This window comes from Caloenas nicobarica, chromosome 15, assembly GCF_036013445.1.
Source record: "Caloenas nicobarica isolate bCalNic1 chromosome 15, bCalNic1.hap1, whole genome shotgun sequence".
Classification (NCBI taxonomy): domain Eukaryota; kingdom Metazoa; phylum Chordata; class Aves; order Columbiformes; family Columbidae; genus Caloenas; species Caloenas nicobarica.
In genome coordinates this window covers 11,012,778-11,035,651 of record NC_088259.1, presented here as the reverse complement: position 1 = coordinate 11,035,651, position 22,874 = coordinate 11,012,778, and the positions used below count along the sequence as shown (strand labels likewise).

The 22,874-nt window shown below is 46.9% G+C and overlaps 1 protein-coding gene across 1 annotated transcript in view; it reads left to right on the top strand.

Annotated features, from left to right (window-relative positions):
* The first annotated feature begins 4,048 nt into the window (after nucleotides 1-4,048).
* The window catches only part of NTSR1 (neurotensin receptor 1), a 53,065-nt gene continuing 34,239 nt past the window's right edge, over nucleotides 4,049-22,874 (top strand). Inside the window, exon 1 of the mRNA XM_065645678.1 lies at nucleotides 4,049-4,768. Within this exon, the coding sequence (XP_065501750.1) occupies nucleotides 4,100-4,768 (669 nt within the window). The 5' untranslated portion in view covers nucleotides 4,049-4,099. The remainder of the gene's footprint in view (nucleotides 4,769-22,874) is intronic.

Sequence of the window (22,874 nt, the reverse complement as noted above, 5' to 3'; positions counted from 1 at the left end):
TGCCCAGAGACTGATCTTTCTGCAGGGTACTTCTCTTATCAATATCATTGTACATATCTTGGTGTGTTCTGATTTTTGGTTTACCTTTTTTTTTTTTTTTAAATCTCCCCAGGGCTGCTCTGAGTATGGTCTGTCCACTTTGCCAACCCACACACCAATGTGCTCACACTGCAGAGTCTCAGCAGATTTCTCTGCTATGAAAATCAGAGGCAATAAATATCCCATATATCAACTGTTTTGATTTAAAATACTCTCCTGAAATCATTTCAGGCAAAGGCAGTAAATAACATGCAATCATTGGGAATCTGTTATTGCTCATCCAAACTAGCAATACTTTATTTTGCAATATGTTGAGTGTAGGATGGGATGCACTTACACTCCTGTAAGTAATCATGCAGTCAATATTGTCACCAACAAAGCTTATATATGTCCCTTTTTCTATCACCCCTTTCTCCCTCACTTCCCTGTTTTTCAAGCGCAGCATCCTCAGAAAAGCCCTGCACACCTCAGGATTTTACCTTCCTAACCCACCTTAGACACTCCTGACTTTTAGGGAGAGCCTGTCTATAGTGAATACACCTGGAACTGATTTTAAAGGCTGGAATCAGCCCAGTGTTGCCTGACTGAGGAGCCTGCTCTAACAGGTATTTGGAGCTGGGTGCTCAGACCTCAATGGCAAAAAGGTCGCTGCTGTCCCTTAGCACCCACCTCTGGCAGAGGATTCTCTCTGCTGCTTCCTGTGCCCTTCAGAAAAATCCCACCGGTGAAATCAGACTGGAATAGGATTGATATGAACAATTCCTAGTGGTCCCCAATTGCAACTGGAAAAAGCAAAGATGAAAAACACTTGGGTCAACATAAAAGGGAGGGAGGCAACCTGCGGGCCTCACGTCTGGGCACCGTGGGACCCTCAGCTCAAAGTCCAGGCACTTTTAATAGATGAGGTCTTTGGGTGACATTTTCCTGCAAGATTTTAAGTAAATGCCTTGCTGTAACATTTGAGATCAGGTGTCTCTTGGTTTCCATGATTCTTTTCCTTTTTAAGCCACAGACACACACATACAAAATATATTAAAACGAGCCCAGCTTAACTAAAAGGTCGGCTGGTTCAGAAACAAACAGCGGGGATTTAGGTTGGAGGCTTTAGCGCACAAGAAGATAGTGGTGCATCTCCAGCTCTGTTTTTGCTGGAAGGGGAATATGGATTAAAACATTGCAGGGAGCAGAAGTGAAGGCAAGAAGAGTTACTTCAGTCATTCATTTCATTATCCAACACCAGGAAAGGAACTTCACAAATTCCCCTGGCTATGCATGAGCAACAGGGAGGGCAAAGGGGTGCTGGATAGATGTGCTACAGGGTGGGGCAGGAACGGGGTCAATACCTTCCTTTGGCAGGCCTAAACGATGTGAGGACAGAAGGTAGAACCTGTCTGAACAAAAAGCTTTCTGAAAAGAGAAGAGAGAGGTGGACGCCTTTCCATCTAGAGAGATATGAGAGTTTCTTTTACCTTCTCCTTTGCAAGAAGTGACCCACACTTCTGCATGGGGGATGGCAAGGCTGCAGCCCAGAAGATGAGTCCTTTGCTCTAACCCAGATGTATGAGAAAAAGAACAAGGCAGAGATATCTATCCAGGCTTCATGTATGGCTGAGACAAACTCGCTAAGGAATTAATGGAATTTATTAAATTAATTAGCTCATGGAAATATGCTGCTGAGGCCTTTAAAATGGGAGCACCCAGCTCATTCGTTGGGTGGTCAGTTCTCTTCCAACACACTTTTATGGAAGGAGAGATTTGGCTGGTACAAACTGCACCAGTTTGTTAAAAGTGTTGATTGTAAATCAACAAGCCACATTGATTCCAGGTACCTGATAATTCAGTATGTAATTAGAATTATTTTTTAACTGTATCTCTTGATGTTCCCTGCCAATAATCGGTGTGGAGGGGAAGTGAAGGAGGCAGCACATGGAACACTCAGGGACAGTTGCTGGGACAGAGCAGGGAGATGTGACACTCCTTGTTTGCAGCTGTGCTTGTGCATCACTTGGATGCAGAAACATGAGGCAACAGAATCCAAACCAGAACATTTCTAGAGACAGCTATTGGTACAAATGTGCACATCCACACTGTAAAATTAGACCAGCAGATGGATATCTTGTCTGTGGGGATAGCAATAGCTTTCCACAAGGCCAAAATGAAGTTACAGGACCAAGAAGGGACAATGACTCTCCATTATAAACAAAGATCCCAAAGGAACTCACTTGCTGCCTCTGTGGGAGAAGTGCTTTAGTCCAGGATTAGGCGTTTGAGCTTGGACCATGGGGACAAAAGCCCCCCGCAACTTGGAGGTTGAGGATTAGGGACACCAGGCACCCAGGAGAAGGTTTGCACCCCAGCTGCAGCTCTGCTTCAGGCATCAGTAGGATACTACAACCCACCAGTTGTTTCATGTTCCACTTTCCTTCTTCAAGATAATTATTCTTGGTCCACCCCAAGAACCTGTTCAAAGACCAGGACAATGAATGAGCCCAGCCGGGAACACCAACCCCAACAATATCCTCTCAGCTAATAGAAATTTCATTACAGAAGCTTTTAAATGAAAGGAACATTGGTGTTAAGAGATTATTAGTCATTCTTTAAACTAGTGTGGGATGAATGCCGGAAAACATTTTTCTCCAAATTTGTGTGAATAATATGACTAAATAAATATGATTTTGGCTAGTCTTCCATGGTGATCCTATTGGATGGATTTAAGAGGAGGAAAGTTTGGGGAGAACATTGAGTCTCGGCAGATGGCTGTGGCAAGTTCACTGTTTGCATACAGAGATGATTTGACTGATTGCAGGATTCCACATCTTCTTGCATCAAACAGGTAAGCAGTCTGCAGGACCTCGGTGAACACAGGGCCCACTGGCTGGTAGGAACCAGGTGCCCAACACCTGTTAATGGATGGGACAAATTACAGCTATCTTTGGATAAATCAGTGATTCCCTAAATGGGATTTTCCTACATCTCCTCTACGCATTTGTAAAGATTTTATCGTGAAGACAACTGAGTGGACAAAGAGCTCGCTGGAGTTTTACAGAGTGGCTTGGCTGGCTCAGCACCCCGAGAGGGCAACCCCGTCAGAGACCGCTCATCCTCAGGGGGTCCTTTCATGTAGGGGATCCCCTTGTCACCCTCAGCATCACTGCGGCACCCCCACAGCCCCTGGTCCTGCAACAGGGCAGCTCAGAGAGGACCCCACATCCCCAAACATGTGGATAAAAGTCACTGATGGGGACAAAACCAAAGCAGCTTGCTGCTGTCACTGCTGTGCCGTGGTGCTGAGGGTGCCCCAGGCAGATCAGGGCAGGAGGAGGTATTTTAGGTGTTTTCCCTCCCCTTTAAATGCATTTCTCCTAGTAGCAGCAGGTGGGTGGGTATTTGGGGACACATGGATGTCCAAGGGTGATGGAACATCCCTGGTGCCTCCCCTCTCCCCAGAGGAGGGAGGAAGGTGGGGGGGTGGTAATGCTCGGACCCTCTCACCAGCCCCCCCAGCCCTCAGCTTAGAGCTGTGCCTGTGTCTGACTTCGCAAGGTTTGGAGAAGGCGAGTGGTGGGGGGTCTCAGCGGGGAGGGAGCTCAGCAGCACAGCCCGGACCGTGCTCCCTCCCTCCACACACACCCCGGCTCCGGTTTAAGCACCGGAGTGGGGCCGCAAAACCCCATTTCGGCGACGGGGAGAGTGGAAGGGGGTGCCGGGGGAAGGCAGAGCTGGGGCCGGCGTGGGGTGCGCGGTCACCGGCGGTGCGGGGACTCCCGGGGTGGGTGTGCGCGCAGGGAGGCTCCTGCCCTACCAGGACACATCTGGGCTCCGGGAAGCTGCAGGGAGGAGGGAGCTGGAGCTGCGGGCTGCTCACAGCCGAGGCTGCTCCGCCGGGGAGGGGGGTGGTTCTCTGTGTGTGTGAGTGTGTGTGTGTGTGTGTGTGTCTCACACGCACACGCTCGGCAGCCCGGGAGCCGCAGGCGCCTCCTCCCCGCCGCATTAAAACGAGCCAAGTTTCCCCGCCGCGGGCAGCGGCACGTCGGGTCCGAGCGGTGCTGCGGCCCCGGGAATGCACCTGAACGCCACGGCCCCGGCCGTGCCGGGCGGGCCCCCCCACCTCCACCCCGCCGGCTATGCCAACGCCTCCAACCGCTCCGACCTGCTCCCCAAAGCGCCCGACGAGGAGGACCTGGACGTCAACACCGACATCTACTCCAAAGTGATGGTGACCGTCATCTACTTGGCTCTTTTCTTGGTGGGCACCGTGGGTAACTCCATCACGGCATACACGCTGGTGCGCAAGAAGTCGCTGCAGAACCTGCAAAGCACCGTGCACTACCACCTGGCCAGCCTCGCCTTCTCCGACCTCCTCATCTTCCTCCTCTGCATGCCCATCGAGCTCTACAACTTCATCTGGGTCCATCACCCCTGGGCTTTCGGGGGGGCTGTCTGCAAGGGCTACTACTTCCTCCGGGACGCTTGCACCTACGCCACGGCGCTCAACATCGCCAGCCTCAGCGTGGAGCGCTACATGGCCATCTGCCACCCCTTCAAAGCCAAGAGCATCATGTCCCGCAGCCGCACCAAGAAGTTCATCAGCTGCATCTGGATCGCCTCCTTCCTCCTCGCCATCCCCATGATCTTCACCATGGGGGAGATCTACGGCAAGGACCAGGATCCCGACTCCCTCATCTGTACCACCATCGTGGACGCCTCCACGCTGAAGACGGTCATCCAGGTGAGGATCCCGGCGGCCGCGGCTCCCGGCGCAACCGGGACCGGGCACCTGCCTCCTTCCCCGGGCTCGGATGGTCAGACTTGGCGGAGACAGGCGAGCAGGAGAGGGAGGTTGCGAGGAGGGAAGCGGCTGGGGAAGGGGGGTGTTCCGGGCAGCCCTAATGGGGCGGACCGGCCCGGGGTGCGAGACTTGAGGGGGGTTCTGGGCTCCGCTTGCTGTGCCCCACCGCGCACCCCCTCCTGCCGGGCTGAGACCCTGCACCGCGGTAAATCCTGCCCAGCCGTTAACCCGGCCCAGGGCCGGTGTAGCTCCCCCGGAGCCCCCCCCGCCCCGGTGCCCGGAGCCGGGGCTGTCCCTCCGTGTGCAGCCATCTCGGGCTGGGGATGCTCGAGTCCTCCCCAAATGTGACAGTTCGTGGCCAGAAAACCCACAAATCTCCACCCTTTCTCTGCATCTTCTGTGTCTCCTTCCTTCTGCTGGAAAGGGGCCAGCAAGATCAAAGGAAATAAAGCCATCTCTCCTCCTCTCCCTGTTACTTTGCTTGGTCCAGAGCCCATTTCCTCTGTGCAGTGACAAGTCCTCATATCAGAAAGTTTGGGGAACAAGGTGCAGTATAGGTATCCAAAAAGAAACTGCATCTTCAAAGCCAAAGGCTGGTATTTTTGCTGTTTTGGGGAAATCATAGCTGGTTTAACTAGCAAACCCCTTCTGACTTCCAAAAGGCTTTGCTGGTCTCCACACACTGCTTAATCTAACACACCCATGCGTGGAAAGGATTTCAGCATCAACACTTGCTGTGCTCCAGTGCTCTGAGGGTTTGAGGCATCTGTTTACTGGAGCATTAGGCTTGAAAAATGCAAGAGACATGGAAGGAGAGACAGAAAGAGCAAGACACCACTCTCCACACTCCCTTTGCTGCCAGGTTCACATGTGATAGCTTCTCAATCTTTTATTTGGAACATGAATTTCAGGTGGGTTTAATCAGTGGCCAACTACAGTTTAGTAAAGCCTTTGTAGTAAAGCCTTTGAGATGTTCCCACAGTTAATCACAATAATTTCTTTCACTAGAAGAGGGTGAGGGTATGTGCAGTTTGATTTAAGCCCAGATCCTGCAGATGTTTAGACATGTTTCTCTAAGTTTCCCCCTGGACTGCTCCAGTAAACAAAAATCCACCCCACACAGAAGCACTGGATTCCCTCTGTATTTTGTCTTGATGGAGAAATACAGCCCCCACCATCTCAAGAGGCCGATACCGAACTTTCCTCTTGAGATGGTGGGGGCCGTATTTCACCTGTAGAGGCTTTGCAGGTTTTGTCAGTGGCATCCCAGCGTACTTAACCTAAATTCTGTACTCTCTAAGGAGGTGTGAGCCATCCGAGTTGAGAACAATGTGGCTGAAATACATTATTTCCAGTCATCTTCCTCTTAGGACTAAACTGATGCTCATTGTTGCCGTGATAGAGCTAAAACCAGAGGATTATTTCCTAGCCATGTCTTTGGAGATTATGTTTTAAACAATTCTCGATGTATTTTGTAGTCTTGCTATTATTCAGGCTATACCTTACCCTGTTACCCAAGTAAGAAGTAGGAAGGCATGAATACACAGTATGTGAAGTTCACCTGTGGGCTTTTCCTCATGTATTTTATTTTATTTGTGAATTAATTTAAAAGTAAAAAGGAAGAGGCAGTTGTTGGAGGAAAGAAAGGAGGGGAAAAAAAAAAGGCAAAACCACAGACCCACTACTGTACTGTTCCTTCTCAGGGGATATGGCTACAGAAGTAGATTTGCTAAGATAGGAAGGTTGTTCCAGCTTCTCCCCATTCCTGCGAGCAGAGGGAAGCGGCGCATGATGTGATGCGGGGCCCTGGGCTGGGGAAGGCTCAGGGTGAATAAGCAAAGCAGCTGCAAGTCGGGTTGTAAGTGCATTAGTGAAACCACCGCACAGCGTGTGAGCGGGCGTTCTCACATCGTAAGCTGTGCAGAGGTTTAAAAAAAGACAAATAATGGAAGACCTGTGAAAGAAAGGGCAGTGGTAATGTGGAGAGTGACACGCAAAGGTCAGAAATCTGGAGCCTTGGTCTTTCGCTTCTTTTGAGCAGGTCTTTGCATCTCTGCGTTCATTTTGTGTCTTTAAATTAAGCAGAGCAATAATGCACTTGCTCAAGCTGGCAAATCACTTGTAATAAATCACAAAACATATTTCACTCCTCTTCCTGTTTGGCGCACAGTCTAAAGCAAATTGGGATTTTTTCTGGAAGCCATTAGTTCTCCAAGAGGTTTTTTTGTTGACTGACTGAAAGCCAGTCCCAGAACAGAGCAATTGTAACCATTTATAGCCTCAGAGCCCAGTGTGAGCTGTGGTTCTGCTGGAATCATGGCAGGAGAACATTCCCCCCTGGACTGGAACAAGCTTCCCGGGATGAATACTTGAGTGTATTAATCTAACATCTCTGCTTTTGAAAAAGTTCCTCTGTATTTACTTTGAATATTTGTTTTAACTGGCATTCCTGAGTGAAACCAGACTGTGTGAACAACCAGGTTTCCTTATAAGAAGAAAAAAAAGTAACTATTCAAACAACACTCGGCATATTTGACTCTTGCTCATGTTACTTAACATGTACCACTTAAGCTCCACAACAACTGTAAGAACTAATTACTGATATTCTTCTAGTAATTACAGATTGCTCAGCACAGAGCACACTGATAAGCAGGAAGAGCAGTAAGTGAGATGTTCTGCAGGGCGTCACCATGTGTCACCACAATCCACATGGCTGGCCACTGCCCTTCTCACCTTGTGCCATTGAGATGTGAGCTCTGTGTGGCCTCTGGTACTTAATTCTTTACAAAGTACTGTTTCCCAGCTTGGTTTATCTCTAACCCTGCAGCTGCTTAAATCAGCCTGTGAATCTGGTTTATTATATATTCTTCATTGCTCAGCTCGCCTGTTACTTCTGTCAGTCAGGGACATCTGGTTTGAATATTGGCATCAGCATGGGATCTGGTAACAGGAATAATTTTAATGTATAATCCATTACGGCCACATTATTTACGTCTAGTTAACACTTTAACTGGCAGACATCCTCTAAAACACATCACAGTCAATTTCAGAGTTTTTTCCACATAAATTAAACACCTCGTAAAGCCATCCCCATACAAATTAATTCATGTTTACATGCCACTTCAGCTGGAGGAGGTTTTAAAAGTTACTCCTTGTGGCAATAACAGATATGAGAGTTCTGAGGCACAATGAGATGTTTCCCTGTTCACTGGTGAGTTGGTACCTGTGGCTTTGGCTACTCCCAGCCCTGCTGTTGACTTGGGGGTCAGCTACCCCAAAACAGGAGCCGGCTGAGTGTCCCATCCCACCACATGCAGCTTTGCATGCCATCAGCATCGTACACTCTCAGCCCCATTTTTAAAAAAGGTCTGAATTTTAATGGACAGGTGGTTGTGCAAATTGTTTTTCCTTTATTGCTGCTACCTTTATTACCTTCGAAGCTTTTTTCCGAAGAGGTCTTTAGTGGAACTGGGGAAAGAGGGGAAGTTGAAAGAAATACCGACAATGCTGGTGCACCATCAGTTCCAACACATAGAGACAGGCAGCTCCTTGACCTAAAATCCCAGGATTTTAACTGAGCCTGGACTGGGAACATGTGTAAGGGCAGACTGGGTCACGGAGGAGAGAGCAATGTGTTGTCTCACCGGCACGGCATGGTCTGCATTTGGGTGGCTCTGCTGCAAAATGTCCCCTAAGTTATGGCAAGTGCCTGGGTAGAGTCTGACACAGGCTCTTGTTTTATTTGCACGGGCAGATGTTGTGAACCCATTTATTAAAACACATGGCAGCAGGCCCTGCGCCTCCGGAAACCATCACAGCTCCATCAGCTCCAAGTTGTTTATTTGATAGGGCAGCTTTTTTGGAAGCACATTGAGAACTTCTCTGGAGCTCTGTGTTTGGGTGTTGAGCTGTTTTGTGGCAGTTCTGCTTTGCACCAGCCCACCCGGGCATGGCTGCACCTCACCTACCCCTCCAGATCCCTTGTTTATCGTGTTTTATGAAATCTGCTCATAGTTCAGATGATTTGTTGAGTAAATAACTCTTCACATGAAAGAACTGCTTGCCTTAGGAGGTTCTCTGCTTTATTTCTTCGTACACTTCTTGCAGAGCTTTCAAGAGAATGTGCCAAAGAGCCTCAGGTCTGAAGGGGACGGGAAGGAAGTACCGGGCGTTGGATCTGGGAGACACGAGGTGCGGTCTGGCCTCTCGGCATCCATTACCACAAACTCTACACACTTTTCCAAGGACGTCTATTCAATTTCCATTTGTCTGAGAGTCCCACAAAGTTATTAATTCCATGCACGATGTCGCAAACAGTCCCTTACGCTTTCCTCCGGTGAGGAGAACCTCGGTGGGCTGGTGCGATGAGCTTTCTGTCCTGACGGCACCCGCTCGGTGCTGTGGAAGGCAGAGCTCTGCCTGACAGCAGATCTGTGGTGCCATGTGAATAAACATGAAAAGCATCTCTCCATAGTACATGAAAACAGCAACCCATAAAACCAAATGGCTGAGTTTTCTGCAGGTTTGCTGGCAAATCATATCCAGGATTAGTCAATGGCTTCAGTTCAGGAATCCTGCGTTTATCCTGGTGTTGACTAGAGGAATTGAAGTTGGTTTCTTTTCCTCAGGTCACAGCCAAATTCTTGCTATGGCTTTTAATAGCAGTACTGTTTTAAATCACTCACTACAGCTCTGTGCTCTGATAATCCCACCCGTTGGGCCTGGCTGATAAAACTATTTTGGCTACACACACACACAGGATCTCTGCCCACCAGAGAAGCCCATGCCTGGGTACCACTAACCTCTCCTGCAGCACAATAAATTGCCACCTTTGTGACAGGACTGTGTCCCATCTGGTCATGGTGCTGCCAGCCCATTGGGTAAGCAAGAAAATGGAGATATTGATGCTTAAATGTGCCTGGATCTACCTCCACAGTGATGGAGAGAGACCCCCACCCCTGTGAGGATGCCCGTCTGCGATGGTGTGAGCATCCCTAAAAACCTGCCTTTTTTCCACATGCTACACAAGGAACTCAGGGCTTTAATTCAGCATATTCATGGCAGCCCAGTTTGCCTAATCCCAGCCCGTTTACACTGTGGTCCGTCTTGCAGCTAGATCTAAATTAAATAGGCTCTTGTGTTCATTGCTTTACATAACCACTTGGCCTGCTGTGTTTTGTCAGTTCTTACATAATTTCTTCTTCCCCCCCTGCCCCCATAGATTTTAATTCACTTGATTTCTTTTACCCTCCCCCTTCCCGAGATGTCAGCTGGAGGGGTAATAGAAGGACAAGGAAATGTGGCTGATCAATTTAGCTCTTAGTTTTTCCTCTTAACAGCAGTTTGTACAGGCAGAAAAGATGAAGGTAATAGTGGTTCCTCTTCCCAGAGACAAAAAAAAAAAATCCTGCAGCTGTCTTTAATCTTCTTCCAGATCATTTAAAACAGCTATTTAATTGTCTTCTCCCTGCCTCCCCCCTCCTTCCCCTTAAAGGCTTTTCCCATCATCTCTGTGCAGCATCTGCCTGAGACTCACAGATGGCACTTTCTCCTCCTGACGTTTGGAAACGCTTCTGTGTCCTGCCCGAGGCTTCCGGGATGGGCAGCCACCTAAAGAGTGGCAGGACATGCCTAGGAGGACAAGGGACAGAACAACCGCTCTTGCGTGAGCCCCGCCATGGAAAGGGACCTCAGCGCGACACGGGGCCACACGCTGCTCCTCCACCTGGTTACTGACACCAAGCACCCGCGGTGTCCGCTGCCCAGGGTGGGCTCAATAGCTCCGTTCTGCGATTTTGTGGGAGGGTGTGATCACTTGAGAAGGATTTTTTTTCTTCCTTTAAATAAAACTCTCAGGGGAGAAGGCCAGGTAACTCATCATGCTCCAATAACATCAGCCCCCACGTTTTGCTTCCCATGGATGCCTTTTTTCTATCCAATTTCAAAGCATCTTGGGTGTGGGATTAAAAAGAAAAGCTGATGATAAATCAGTTGAGCTGATGAGTTATTCAGGAAACACGTGCTTGGGGCTGGCTTAGAAAAGATGATGGTGATGGAGTACTAACCCTGTCTGGGTAGCAGAAATTTCTGATCTACTGGTTCATTCCCAGTATTTTCCTGCATCAGTCATTAAGTTTTCCATGGATGGGAGGGAAATAGCACTGAGACAATTTTATATCCTTATACCCAAAGCATCTGTGCCTGGAGGCCCATCCTCCTCCTCCCTCCCTGAGGTACCAGGAGCCAGCACCCCTGCTCCTGCCAGGCAGAGGATGCTGTGGGATGGGGCTGTATCTCCCCAAGAGCACTATTCTTGTCCTTGGCCTTTGGAGAAGTGTGCCTGGAGGAGCCGGTCACCCACAGGTGGCTCGAGCATGTGAGATTTGCTTCTCGTCTCCCATGGCTTTTTCACTTCAATAATTCTTAGTGCAGAGAGTGCACTGCCAGGCACAACTTCATGGACGTTCTTCTTCTCCTAGGGGGAAAAAAAAATAGAAAGAATAAGGTCTTTTTGACTGAACTTTTTTTGAGAGAGAAAGTTCAATGAGGTATCTTTGAAGCTTTTAAGTTCTCAGGGACTAGAGACAATTGTCAGCTGAAGACAGAATTAGAGATGAGGTTTTCCTAATGGAAAAAATAAAAAAGGAAAAAATGTAAACTTTCACAAAGTCTTCAGTATCTGACAGGGGTTGGAAAAGTATCTTCTTTATACAAAGTGCTCATGGAAAAGCTGGGAATACCTCTAAACTATAAAGCCACACACAGAGCAAAAAGCGTATTCAGTATCAGTAAATCAGAGAGGCACTGGAGTGACAGCTGAGCCAGGGGACATGCCCTGGTTTGGTGGCATTGCTCGCAGCCTCTCCCTGCCCGCCCGCTCCCCCTGTGATTTACACCCAGCTCGTGGATTTACATCTCCCCAGATGCTGAACCCCGTGCAGTAAATCTCCTTTTATAAAACCTTCCAGGTATCTCTTTGCCAAGCAAATTCCTAAATATATAAAAGGGGAACAGGCAGCCTAGACAGGATGGGATGTATTGCCTAATTTCAGCATTTTCCGTTCTCTCTGAAAATACCTTCTGGTACTTTCCTGCCAATTATTACCCCCTCTAGGTAATAAAGAATAAATTTAGGGCCACTGCTGTTACAGCCAACTTGCACTCTTGAAGTGAATGATTTACCTTGCTGCAAGAGATCTGTTCCTCCTCCAGAGGAAAAGAAGGAGTTTAGCAAACACTCCTTAGCACAGGGAGCCCCAAGAGATTCTTGGGATCCTGGAAGATGAGAACCTTTATTTCAGGGACTTGGGGTGGATCTGGTTTAACCTTTCCATGCCTTCCCGCTTGCTGAATGACACCAGGAGAGATCACACTTCAGTGCAACACTTTAGATGTGCCAACAAGCCTTGCACTGCCTGTGTTTGGAACCGTCATGTGTTTAAATATCAGAAGTGGTCCAGGTGCTGTTTCCTTTCGGTCCAATGAAAACCTACTGTCCCTTTGCTCACCCGCTGCCCCTGCTCTGCTGCTCAAGGCTTTGCACAGTCTCCGGCAGCAGGAGGAGCAATCTCATCCCTGAACCATCTCATTTTTGTCCTCCTTTCACCTTGAACAAAAGGGTCTACTGACTTACCAGCTTCACCCAGACCTGTGTAGCAAAGACCTGCTTCATATCACCTGTGAACGCTTTGATGCAGGATGGCATTTAGCTCAGCAGACTCCTATATTTGATCAGGACTCCAAGGAGCTAATTAATACAGTCATTGCAATACTACATCCTATTAATTGTAACATAATCAAGACCAAGTGCTGAGCCAAATAAATATGGTCTCAGTACTTGATAGGACTGTCATATTGTTTTGTTCCCTTGGAGAACTTGTTTAATAAGTCCATAACTATTTCAGTATGTCCAATACCAAATTAACCTGCCTTTCTTTCCTATTCTATGATTTTTTCTAAACCATCTGATAAAAATGCAACTCACACAGCCTCTGGGAAAGTTCAGCTCATTGCTCACATCACTCTATTGATTTTTCCTGCAAAGACCTTACATTTTATCCTCACGGGGACAATTTATACATTTTAATATACTTGTTTCATTCAAAAGAGAAACTCACACGATTTAATTTCCCTCCCCAAAGCCCATGTTTTGTTTTTTATCACTGTCAGTCATGGGCTTGTGATATTGTCATACTTACTTGTTCCTAAACTCCAAATATGTGAAGTGTGATACAGCACTGTAGGAGGAGGAAATAGAGGTTCAGGCTAATAAATAGATATTGGACCTCAAGATAAAACAATAGAGTGAGGTATACACCCCAAACTCTTAACAGACTGCAGTCACTAACCCAAGGGACAAACTCTGCCAAAACAAAACCACTGTTATCCAAATAAATGGGATATTTAAAAGGAGCCAGGGTGGTAATAATAACAAAAGACGAAGAGGCTGTGGGTCCCAGCACCCAGCTGCCCAAGCTCAGCTCCCAACCACAACCCACCCCGTCCGCCTGCTCCCCCCGACTCCTCCCAAATCCCATCAGGTCCTGTCGCTGCTTCCCACGATCTTGCCCTGTTTCACCAAGATTTCAGCTTGGTGCAATCCCTTAGCAACCAGCTCTTTGAATTCCTCCTCTCAAGGGTGGCTCTGAGGAGTGTTTCAGGTTACAAACATTGGTTGGGCTTTAGGATGGAGTAGCTGAGCTGAGTCAGAGGGAGTTGCTCTGCTCATTTATGAGAAAGAACAGGCATCTGGTTCACTAGTGATACTAATGCCAGGGGTCCTCTAGGAAAAGAAAAGGAAAATGAATCATGGCAGGAGCGGTTTATTTCAAGAATGAGATGCCAGGTGCATTGCTCCTTGCTAGCTCTGTCTCTTCCAGCAAATGAGGTCTCCCACCCCATCACTCCCTGCCTCACCTGGGTTCCTCAAAAAAGGGTTAGAGAGATGTGATCTGCAGGGAATTGCTGTATCGCATGGGAAAATGCAGGTCATCCACTTTCATCAATGCTTCTTTTTTCCTCCTTCCCCTCCCTTTTATTAACGGAGACATTTCAGAAAAGACTCCCACATATACAGGGATGTTACAGTCAGAAATAAAGCTAGGTTGTGTCTTCATTACTTTGAAACAAGTGTGTTTGGGAAAGGGAAAATTGCAGGGCATACTCTAGAGGTTTTCTCCTATCATGTAGTTCTGTTCTTAATTCCATCACTTAAATATTGCCCAGGCAGAAGTGGCTTTTGAAGGCTCTGAGGGGCTGCTCCCCTCATTGCGAGGTTACGTCTCCTTGCTCTTGCACAAAACAAGTTCAAATGATGTTTCTGTTTCCAGCTTGGGAGGTTGCTGGTTTCTTTCCTGTGAAATAATGGAAAACTTTGTTAAACTCACCAACTATTTAGGGAAAAAAAGTAATTGACTCAGTTTCAATTAAAACAAAAAAACCTAAAGCAATAAAAACCCCACTGGCAGCCTATAAAAAACAGAAGCAAAGAAAAGGGCAGAAACGGGGCAAGAAATGACAGTTTTATATACCTCCTGCCGAGTGCTGATAGAAGAGGCCCTTGTGCCTGCAAAACAAAGCTGGTTTTCTGTTAAAGCAACTATTGACTCAAACTCCACAAGTGCAGCTGTAGCTTTGCACAGAAGCTGTACGCCAGCAAATAGACTGATGGCCTCGCATCTGCTCGCCCTGCTCAGCCGTGCCTCTGCCTCCCAACCAAATTCAGCCCATGCCAGGAGAACCTCCAAATTCAGCCAAAAAAAAAAAAAAAAATTAGGTGATTTTTCAGGAGAAGGAGCTGGTTTGGGTGATTTGCATGACTTTTCCCTTTTCCCAGTTTGACGTGGCTGTGATGGGTGGCTTTTGCTGGGGCAGTGTCTGGCAGGGTGCAACCCCTGATTTTCCATGTGGATTTGCAATAACGCCTTTCCTGAGCTGCCCTCATGACAACGGTGAGCAACTTGTTTTTAAAGCCGTGCATATCGATCCAGCTGTAGGGATTATTTTGACTTGTGGCCTGTGGGTACTGTTGATGATAAAAAATTGAAGCACAGCTGAAAATCTTCTGGGCATTAATTCCTTTTCAGCAACGAGCCTCTTTTCTCTCTTGGATGCTGGTCCACACCCCAGTGCCTTACGCTGAAGGCAGATCTTAATAATTAGCAGATTTCCCTCTATCTCTGTCCTACAAATCTCACATACAAGCACATTTGCAAAACCCGCTTGTGCTGCATGCAGCCGGTGCATCGACCGAGCGGCGACTCCTCTCCAGACCCAGCATCCCCGTAGGAGTGATGCTGCTCTTCTGCCAAGAGCTAACCCATGTCTGGGGCCTTTCAGGTCAGTGTCTCGGCAGTGAGGAAACCACTCAGGTGGAGAATGGGTCTTTCTGCCTGGCTGCTTTCACTTATAAACAGACACTGGTCCCAAACGCAGGGTTGGTGCCGCAGCGGGGAGAAGCTGGTTTTGTTCCTCAGAGCTGGGTGAGCCTGATACTTTCAGCATGAACCCTGTATCAGCTCGCCAAGGCTGCTTTTGTTGTGTGTGTGTGTTACACCAACATATTTATTGCAGTAAATCATAGACCGGTGGTGCATCTGGAGTGCTGTTCTGGCTCCCCAGTTTAAGAAGGGCACGGAATTACTGGAGGGAGTCCAGTGGAGGGCTACAAAGATGCTGAGGGGTCTGGAGCATCTTTCTCATGGAGAAAGATTGAGGGAGCTGGGGCTGTTCTGCCTGGAGAAGAGAAACTGAGAGAGGATCTTGTTTACGCTTATAAATATCTCAAGGGTGGGTGTCAAGAGGATGGACCACATACTTTTCAGTAGCACCCAAAGACAGGATGAGGGGTAACAGACGCAGACTGAAGCATAGGAGGTTCCGTCTAATCACAAGAAGAAAATTCTTTACTTTGAGGGTGCCAGAGCCCTGGAACAGGCTGCCCAGAACGGGTGTGGAGTCTCCTTCTCTGGAGACATTGAAAACTCCCCTGGACGTGACTCTGTGCGATCTGCTCTGGTGAACCTGCTCTAGCGGGTGGGTTGGGCTAGGGGATCTCCAGAGGTCCCTTCAACCCCAACCATTCTGTGATTCCCTGAATCAACAGGAGATTCCTCGGAATTGCCCAGGAATGGGGTTGGCAATCAAAGATCTCTTCACCGGTGGTGAAGGGCTGTGCCCAGTGTCCCAGGAGGCTGATGGGGAGAAAATCCTTCACCCTTTCTGGGAATGAACCTGATGAAAATTGTTACCAGCAAACATCAAGGAAGAAGCCATGAAAAATGACTTTGCAGGCTGGGACAGTGGTTGTTTTGATAGATTTCATACCTTGGTTCACTATTCCATTGAAGCTTTGCTGGAGATAAGCGATCTCATAGAAAGCAAGGCTTTTGTGTCCAGTCACAAAGAATGAATTGTAAAGACTGCTGAGGAAAGCAGAGTTATTATCCAGGGAGACAAGAAATTCAGCTGAACATAAGCATGGCTTTTGCATTTATAATTCTAGCTACAATTTGTCAGAAATCTGGCTCCAGCCAAGCCGATTGGGCTGGAAATGGGGTAAATCGGTGATGAAATGTGCATTGGTCACCCCTAAGAAACCAGCTTGTTCGAGGACTTACAAAATGCTTCCAGGTTTGCCTTCTGCTCACAACATAGCATTCAACAAAAATTTCAAGTTTTTTAGGAGCATATGGTTAAGGCAGTAATGTCAGGATGAGGCGAGGCTGCTGCCCTGCCAGCCTCTCTCAGATGTTGAGCAAAGTTTTGTGTTTAAATTGTTTTAAGGTGAACGAGACAAGCTTGCCTGGAGCACCAGCATCAATCCCACAGCAAAAACTGACTGATTAAATAAACAGAAATTTCTCTGTTATTAGTGCTGTTTAGATAACTTTGAAACGCTTATTATTCAAAGTAGATGAATTACACAACTATTTTGCCTCTTTTTGGCTCAAGAAGGAGTCAGTGAATTTCCTTTTTCAGAGCAGAGCATTTGTGCTTTTTTACTGTGATTCAGGGAATGGCTTTGTACTTTGAAACCGATGCACGGATGACTCACGGTGACACATTTTGTGTTGGCAACGGGCCTGGTCTCGAAAGCCTCGATGCACCATGTGGTCCAGGCTGTGCCTCTCCAAAATTCAGGCTTGCAGCTGTGGTGACCCTGGGGGACCGGCTGCAAAGGGATTGAACCCTAGACCACACCAGAGTGTGAGTTAGCATCAGAGCTGACTAGGGCAGACTTTCATCACCTTTTCTAGTTAGAGTGCATCCTTATATTTGTGAAAAGTTTCATGGGTCACTTCCAGGTTTTCCTTTCTTTTTTACTTTCTTTCCTACTTTTTTTTTTTTCCCCACTTTTTTTTCCCCAACTTCACACCTGCAATAACTTCATTGCTTAGTCCTGGGCAGTGAGGAGGGTGCCCATCTGGGACTGAGGGATCCTCCTGGCTCTCGTGTGATTTTCTCTTCATTAGCAGCTTGGGAATGAGACAGGGAAGGGGCCACATGAAGGAAAACCCAACAGTGAGCTGAAGCAATCCTGCAGGACAACATGGCCAGGCATTCCCTGGGATGTGCATGAAGGAGCAGAGCCTGCAAGGTGCACCAGCTTATTGGAATAGGCTGTCCAGGGCAGTGGTGGAGTCACCATCCCTGGAGGTATTTAAAAGGTGTTTAGACGAGGTTCTCGGGGACATGGTTTAGTGCTAGAGTTAGGTTATGGTTGGACTCGATGATCCTGAGGGTCTCTTCCAACTGAAATGATTCTATGATTCTATGACCTCAGAGCTGTGGGTACACATCGCTGCTCTCTCTGTTCTTCTCCGCTCCCTGGGCAGGGACACGAGCCACATCTGCAATGTGACCCAGATCCTCTTTGCATCCTCATGGCTTCACGTCAGGCCATGTTCCTGCAGATTTACATCATGGTTTATGTCTGTGGTTTATGCCCACTTTGTGGGCATCCCCTGTTTTGGAGCTGTGGTTTGTTTGTTTGTTTGTTTGTTTTTTAATGCAAGCCAGCTAACGTGTCAGGAAGGGTGGGAACGTGGGCTGGGTCTGCTCCCCAAATCCATCCTTGCTGCAGTGAGAGGAAAGTCACTTCGCACCCGAGTTGTCCCTGGTTTCTATCACCGTAAGTGAGAAGAGACGGAGTGGTGCAAAAAGCGTTTTGGAAACTGTGCTGTTTAACTCTCCCTTTAGTGTGTAATCTATCAAAGTAATTACATGTGGCTTGGGAATCTCCAACTGCTGCAAAGATCTCATTCTCCTGTAGCTTTTCTATTTCCATCGGATTGAAATGTTATTGTTTCATTCACGTTAGTTTGCATTTTAAATAAGGAGATAGGGGCAGAGTGGCTGATTGGTAACTTATTCTCTGCATGGGTAAAGATAAGCATTAATCACCCTGTCATACTCATGCTTTCTCTTTCTTTATGAATCTCAGACATCAAATTGCAAACAAAGGGGAGAAAGAGCCTGGGTCTCTATGACACTTGATTTGCTTTCTCCATTGGGTCTCAGGGAGGGATGGTGAGATACCCTTGCTGGCTGCTGGGACAGTCACTGGCTCTATATGAGCCGCATTTTGAGAAACAAGGGAACTTTCTCTGCCTTGGAATTTCATGGGTTTCTCTCTCCTGATGCCTTTAATTTTCATTACACATTTTACCACTGCCACGTGCCTGCCTCTTCGGTGTGTCAAGGCAGCAGATGGAGGAAAGAAAGACTGTGTGTGTGTGCAAACACCTCTATTAGAAACATCATCTGAAATAATCCTCACCGTAAACAACGCGGTGTGGCTCAGCAGCCCCTTGTATGCCATGATTTGCCCCCAAAACAGCTGTCGTGCAGCAGGCACGCATCCACACTGCCCCAGGAGGCTCAGCAGCCTCCGGGTCCATCATCCCTCCGCACTCCCGGGACACGAAGCACATCAGCCACGGCAGAGATGATCAATGGAGGTCACATTAAATGGGAGCAGAGGTGCAAGACTCAACACAGCTGGGTTTTGAGGTGGGGAACTGGAATCTGATCGTGTGAAGTCTCCCAAGCTCCAGGTGGTTCTGTAGCCCTGAAGCACGTGTAGGGTATTTTTAGTAAACCTAGGTTTACAGAAGGTCACAGAGAAGTAGAGCATCAGCATCTGGGAGACCTGTCATTCCGCTTCCAGTCTAGCAGGACTAACACATTGACTTATTTATGAGAGCAGTCAGCTCCCTTCTCTCTGTGTGTAACAATCTGCTTTGCCTCTCCCAGCACAGAGAAGTAATTTTATTGTCAACAATTCCGTGTCCTCAACAAAACCTTAAAGCAAGTTAAGCAAGATGTGAGGGAAATGGAAATGTTCCCAGATATTTATTTGTTTTTCATTCATTCCAAAATATCTCAGTCTTTCAGTATCTAAACCAACAAACAACAATCCCTGCTCTGGCCAAAAGGAGAGGGAGAGGAAATCATTTTTCAAAACATGAAGACTGCTGGATAAACCCTTGGCCCCAGCAATTCCCGGGGGCTGTGCAAGCCTTTGGGTATTAATGCCATGCTCACTTCTGTTGATTTTCTGCTGGTTTGGATCTAGCTCCATCTTCTATGTTGGAAGAGGGACTAGCAGCATCCCACCAACACCAGAATTTCCCACTTAGCTTTTGTTCCATCTCTTCTGAGCTGCACCAACAACCCTTCCTTGCAGGAGTAAAAGTACCTCGGTGCACAGCAAACTCTAAGCAATTCATTAAAACTTGCAAGGCAACATCCAAATACTTTGCGGCCAGTTGGAGAAGCCTAATCTGTTAGCTGGAAAATGTCCATGTCAAGAATGACTAATCTCAGCCCAGATGATACTTGGAAAATGAAGATATATGATGCTCCCTGCAGAAAAAGAACCATCAAAATGGCAAGAGTTGCTCAACAAGCATGAAGAGCGAGTGTGCAAGCCATGGCAGCACTGTTTGGCTTATTTATATCATTGTGTGTTGATGCATTTAGGAGAGGACACAGGGAGAAGTGGCCCTGGGCAGGCTCCCACCTGCATCCTCCAACCCTGCAGGATTTTCCCTGGAGCTGTGATTGTAGCAGCTCCAAATATCTTATTCCAGGCCTAAAACAAGAGCTGGTGTGGTCAAGAATGAAAAATCTGAAGCAATAGGGAGGGGAAGCTGAAAAAGAAGCTAAGGAGAGATGAAATGAGGGCTGCCCATGTGCTGCTATTGCAGACTGTGGCCCCCGAGACTGGGGGATTCCTGCCCAGGGCTGAGCTCTACCCTGAGCTGATGTGGGCACTGTATTTGTTTGATTTCATTGATCAGACTGTGATGGTACATCAAACAATGTTTGCCATGAGTATGAACGGTCCAGAGCTGGTTAGTCAGGGCGCGGTTGTTGGGACTGTCAACCACCGAGATGGGCTTGGCTGAAGATGGAGGCTCTAAGCTAAAACACCCCTGTGCTTCATCAATATAATAATTTTCATGAAAAAATGCCAGTTCTTATTAAATAATTGCCTGTCATAATTGTCTCTAAAGCTGTCATTACCAAGGAGTCAGCTGTCACTCACACAGATGTGCTCCTGGAGATGCTTCTGGCTAATTCTAATGAAATGGCCCAGCAGGGCATTTCTACAAGATACAGAGATAGCCCTGGGGCACAGAGGAGGGTGATGAATCTCTGCCCTGCCTTTCCCAGATGTTGGTATAGCCTCTCCAGGCTGCAGTGAGAAGCTGATCCAACCTACTGTTCTTATTCATTCTTTAGTGCTGGTCACAGGAAAACTGGGGTTGAAGACTGTGGAGATGCATCTGCCCATGGCAAGAGCTGCATTTCTGCATCCAGCACTCGTGGGCTGGAGCCACTACTTCTCCTTCATCCTTTCTTTCCCCTGGAAAAATTCCTTCTGCACTTGGGAGAACAACAAGGTTTGTGGTTTCGCAGAGAACTAATTCATTTTCAAAGGAAAAAATACGTTTGGGTTAAAGAAAGAAGAATGAATTAAGAAATTTATCAGGGATGAGAGGAACAGAGCAATTAATTTGGGGTTGACCTACAGCATGTTGTTTGCAAATAAAACGTCCAGTTTGAGCTGAAGTAAATCACCTTGCTTCATGTTTGGCTTATACCCCATCTTTTTTTTCTTTCTTCTTTAGCTTAGGACAATTCTGAAATAAAACAGAAGTTCAACATGTTTTTTTATTTAATATTTAGAAATGAGATGTGTTAGTGTTTCCGGAGAGATGACAAATGTTTGTTTGAAATATTATTTTTTGTCAATACTGTTTATTGAATTTAACAGGAAACCTCAAGTAGCTCTTGATTTCCTTCCAAAAATTCATTTGTCATCAGATTCACCATTCTTGGAAGAAAATTAGCTGTATATAACTGCTGTATACTTAAGCAAGAGCAGAATCCTGTGCTTCCAGGCTTGTAACTCCCCATCCCTTTGTGTCAGCCTTCACCTGGGTGACTTGAACCAAGGATGTCCAGAAGTAAGAGCACAACATGTCACCACCTACATTAGAGGCTTCATTCTGTAGGAGGGGACCTAAAGACATGGCTTTGCGGTAGGGGCGCATATAGCAGCTACGCAACATTGACAACGCAGGTATAATAAGCTTACAACAGTGTGTAATATATCCTTAAATGGACAAAGCTTTTACATTCTCCAAACAGATCTTTCTCATTATATCTTTTTGTACATCTTTCACTGTCTCACTGCAATGAGTCAAAGCACGTCTGATTTGGCTTCATCAAACACGGAGCCAGGTTCCACTTCTTTTAAGCATTTTAATTAATGCGTAATAAATAAGGAAACACATACATAAATTTTCCCCTACAAGTTAGACACAATCTTCTTGGCGTTCTCTCTTGAGTTATTTCGTTTAAAGTATCTGTCTTCCAGTGTGTCTTTTTTTTTTCAATCTGCTCATGCTCCTTCACTGCTAAAGATCAAATGTTTTTCCTTGTCTGTGCCAGGTATATACCAAAGAGATCCTGGACGAAGAGTATTTAATAAGGTCTCTAATAGGCTCTAAATATAATAATCCAAATAGCACTCAAATGGCTGGTTCCTCTCCCTCTTTATGTTTGGTTCAGGCTCTTTATTTTTGTTCTCAGATTGTGAGACTGATTTTATCATTAAAGATCAGATAAATCCCTTTTTTTCATCTAAACGATCCCTGCTTTATCGAGAGTTATGCAGCAGAGCAGAATTTCTCAATGCCTTTTTGACAAACCCGACAGGTCCTGTGAAACGTTTTGGCGCACTCAAGTTAGGTTTGAACTCTACCATTAAAGCCAATCCTGGTATTGCATTCATGCATTTATTAAAAAAGCCATTTCTTCATGCAAAAGGAGAAAATATCAGAGACATCAGTTTCGCAATTGCCCTTCTCAGCTCCCTCCTGTAAGCTGTGAACCCGAGAAAGTGGTCAAAGTTGGCATAACCCTGTAGCTCTGCTTTCCCAAATTAAGCAGTGCAGGAAATAGAAGGTAAAATAAATAAGAACCATAAGCAATGGAGAAAAGAGGTATTTTCAAGAATAGGCTGGGTACCCTCAGAGGGGGGTTGCAGTGTGCGGTTGGGGATGGAAAGTTGCTATATGAAAAAAAAGAAAAAAAGAGAATATCAAATAGAGCTGGACCTGATGAGAGAGAAATGAAGGTAACCAGCAGCAAACTGTGTAAGATTCAGGTGGTCAAGGAGGACAATGCGAGAAGGCTGGAGAAACGTGCTGTGTTGTGGAGATGGCTGGATGTGGGTGACCCAGCTGCGGTGCCTTGTCTGCGGAAGGAAGAAGCAGCCATGAGTCTAAAGCATCTCCAGAGGAAAACATTCACTGCAGTGATTAAGTGCTGCACAGCAAATCCTCCGGGCTGGCCGAGACCTGCCTCTGCTTTGGCGATTGTCCTCTATCATCCACACGTTGATTGTAAACAACAGCCCAGCAGGGAGCTAAGCTCGGAGAACGTTTAATTTCTGTCTTAAACAAAATCAAGTGATGCCTCCCTGAGCTGGTAATTCAATACAAGCTAAATGGAGGGAATGAGTCACACC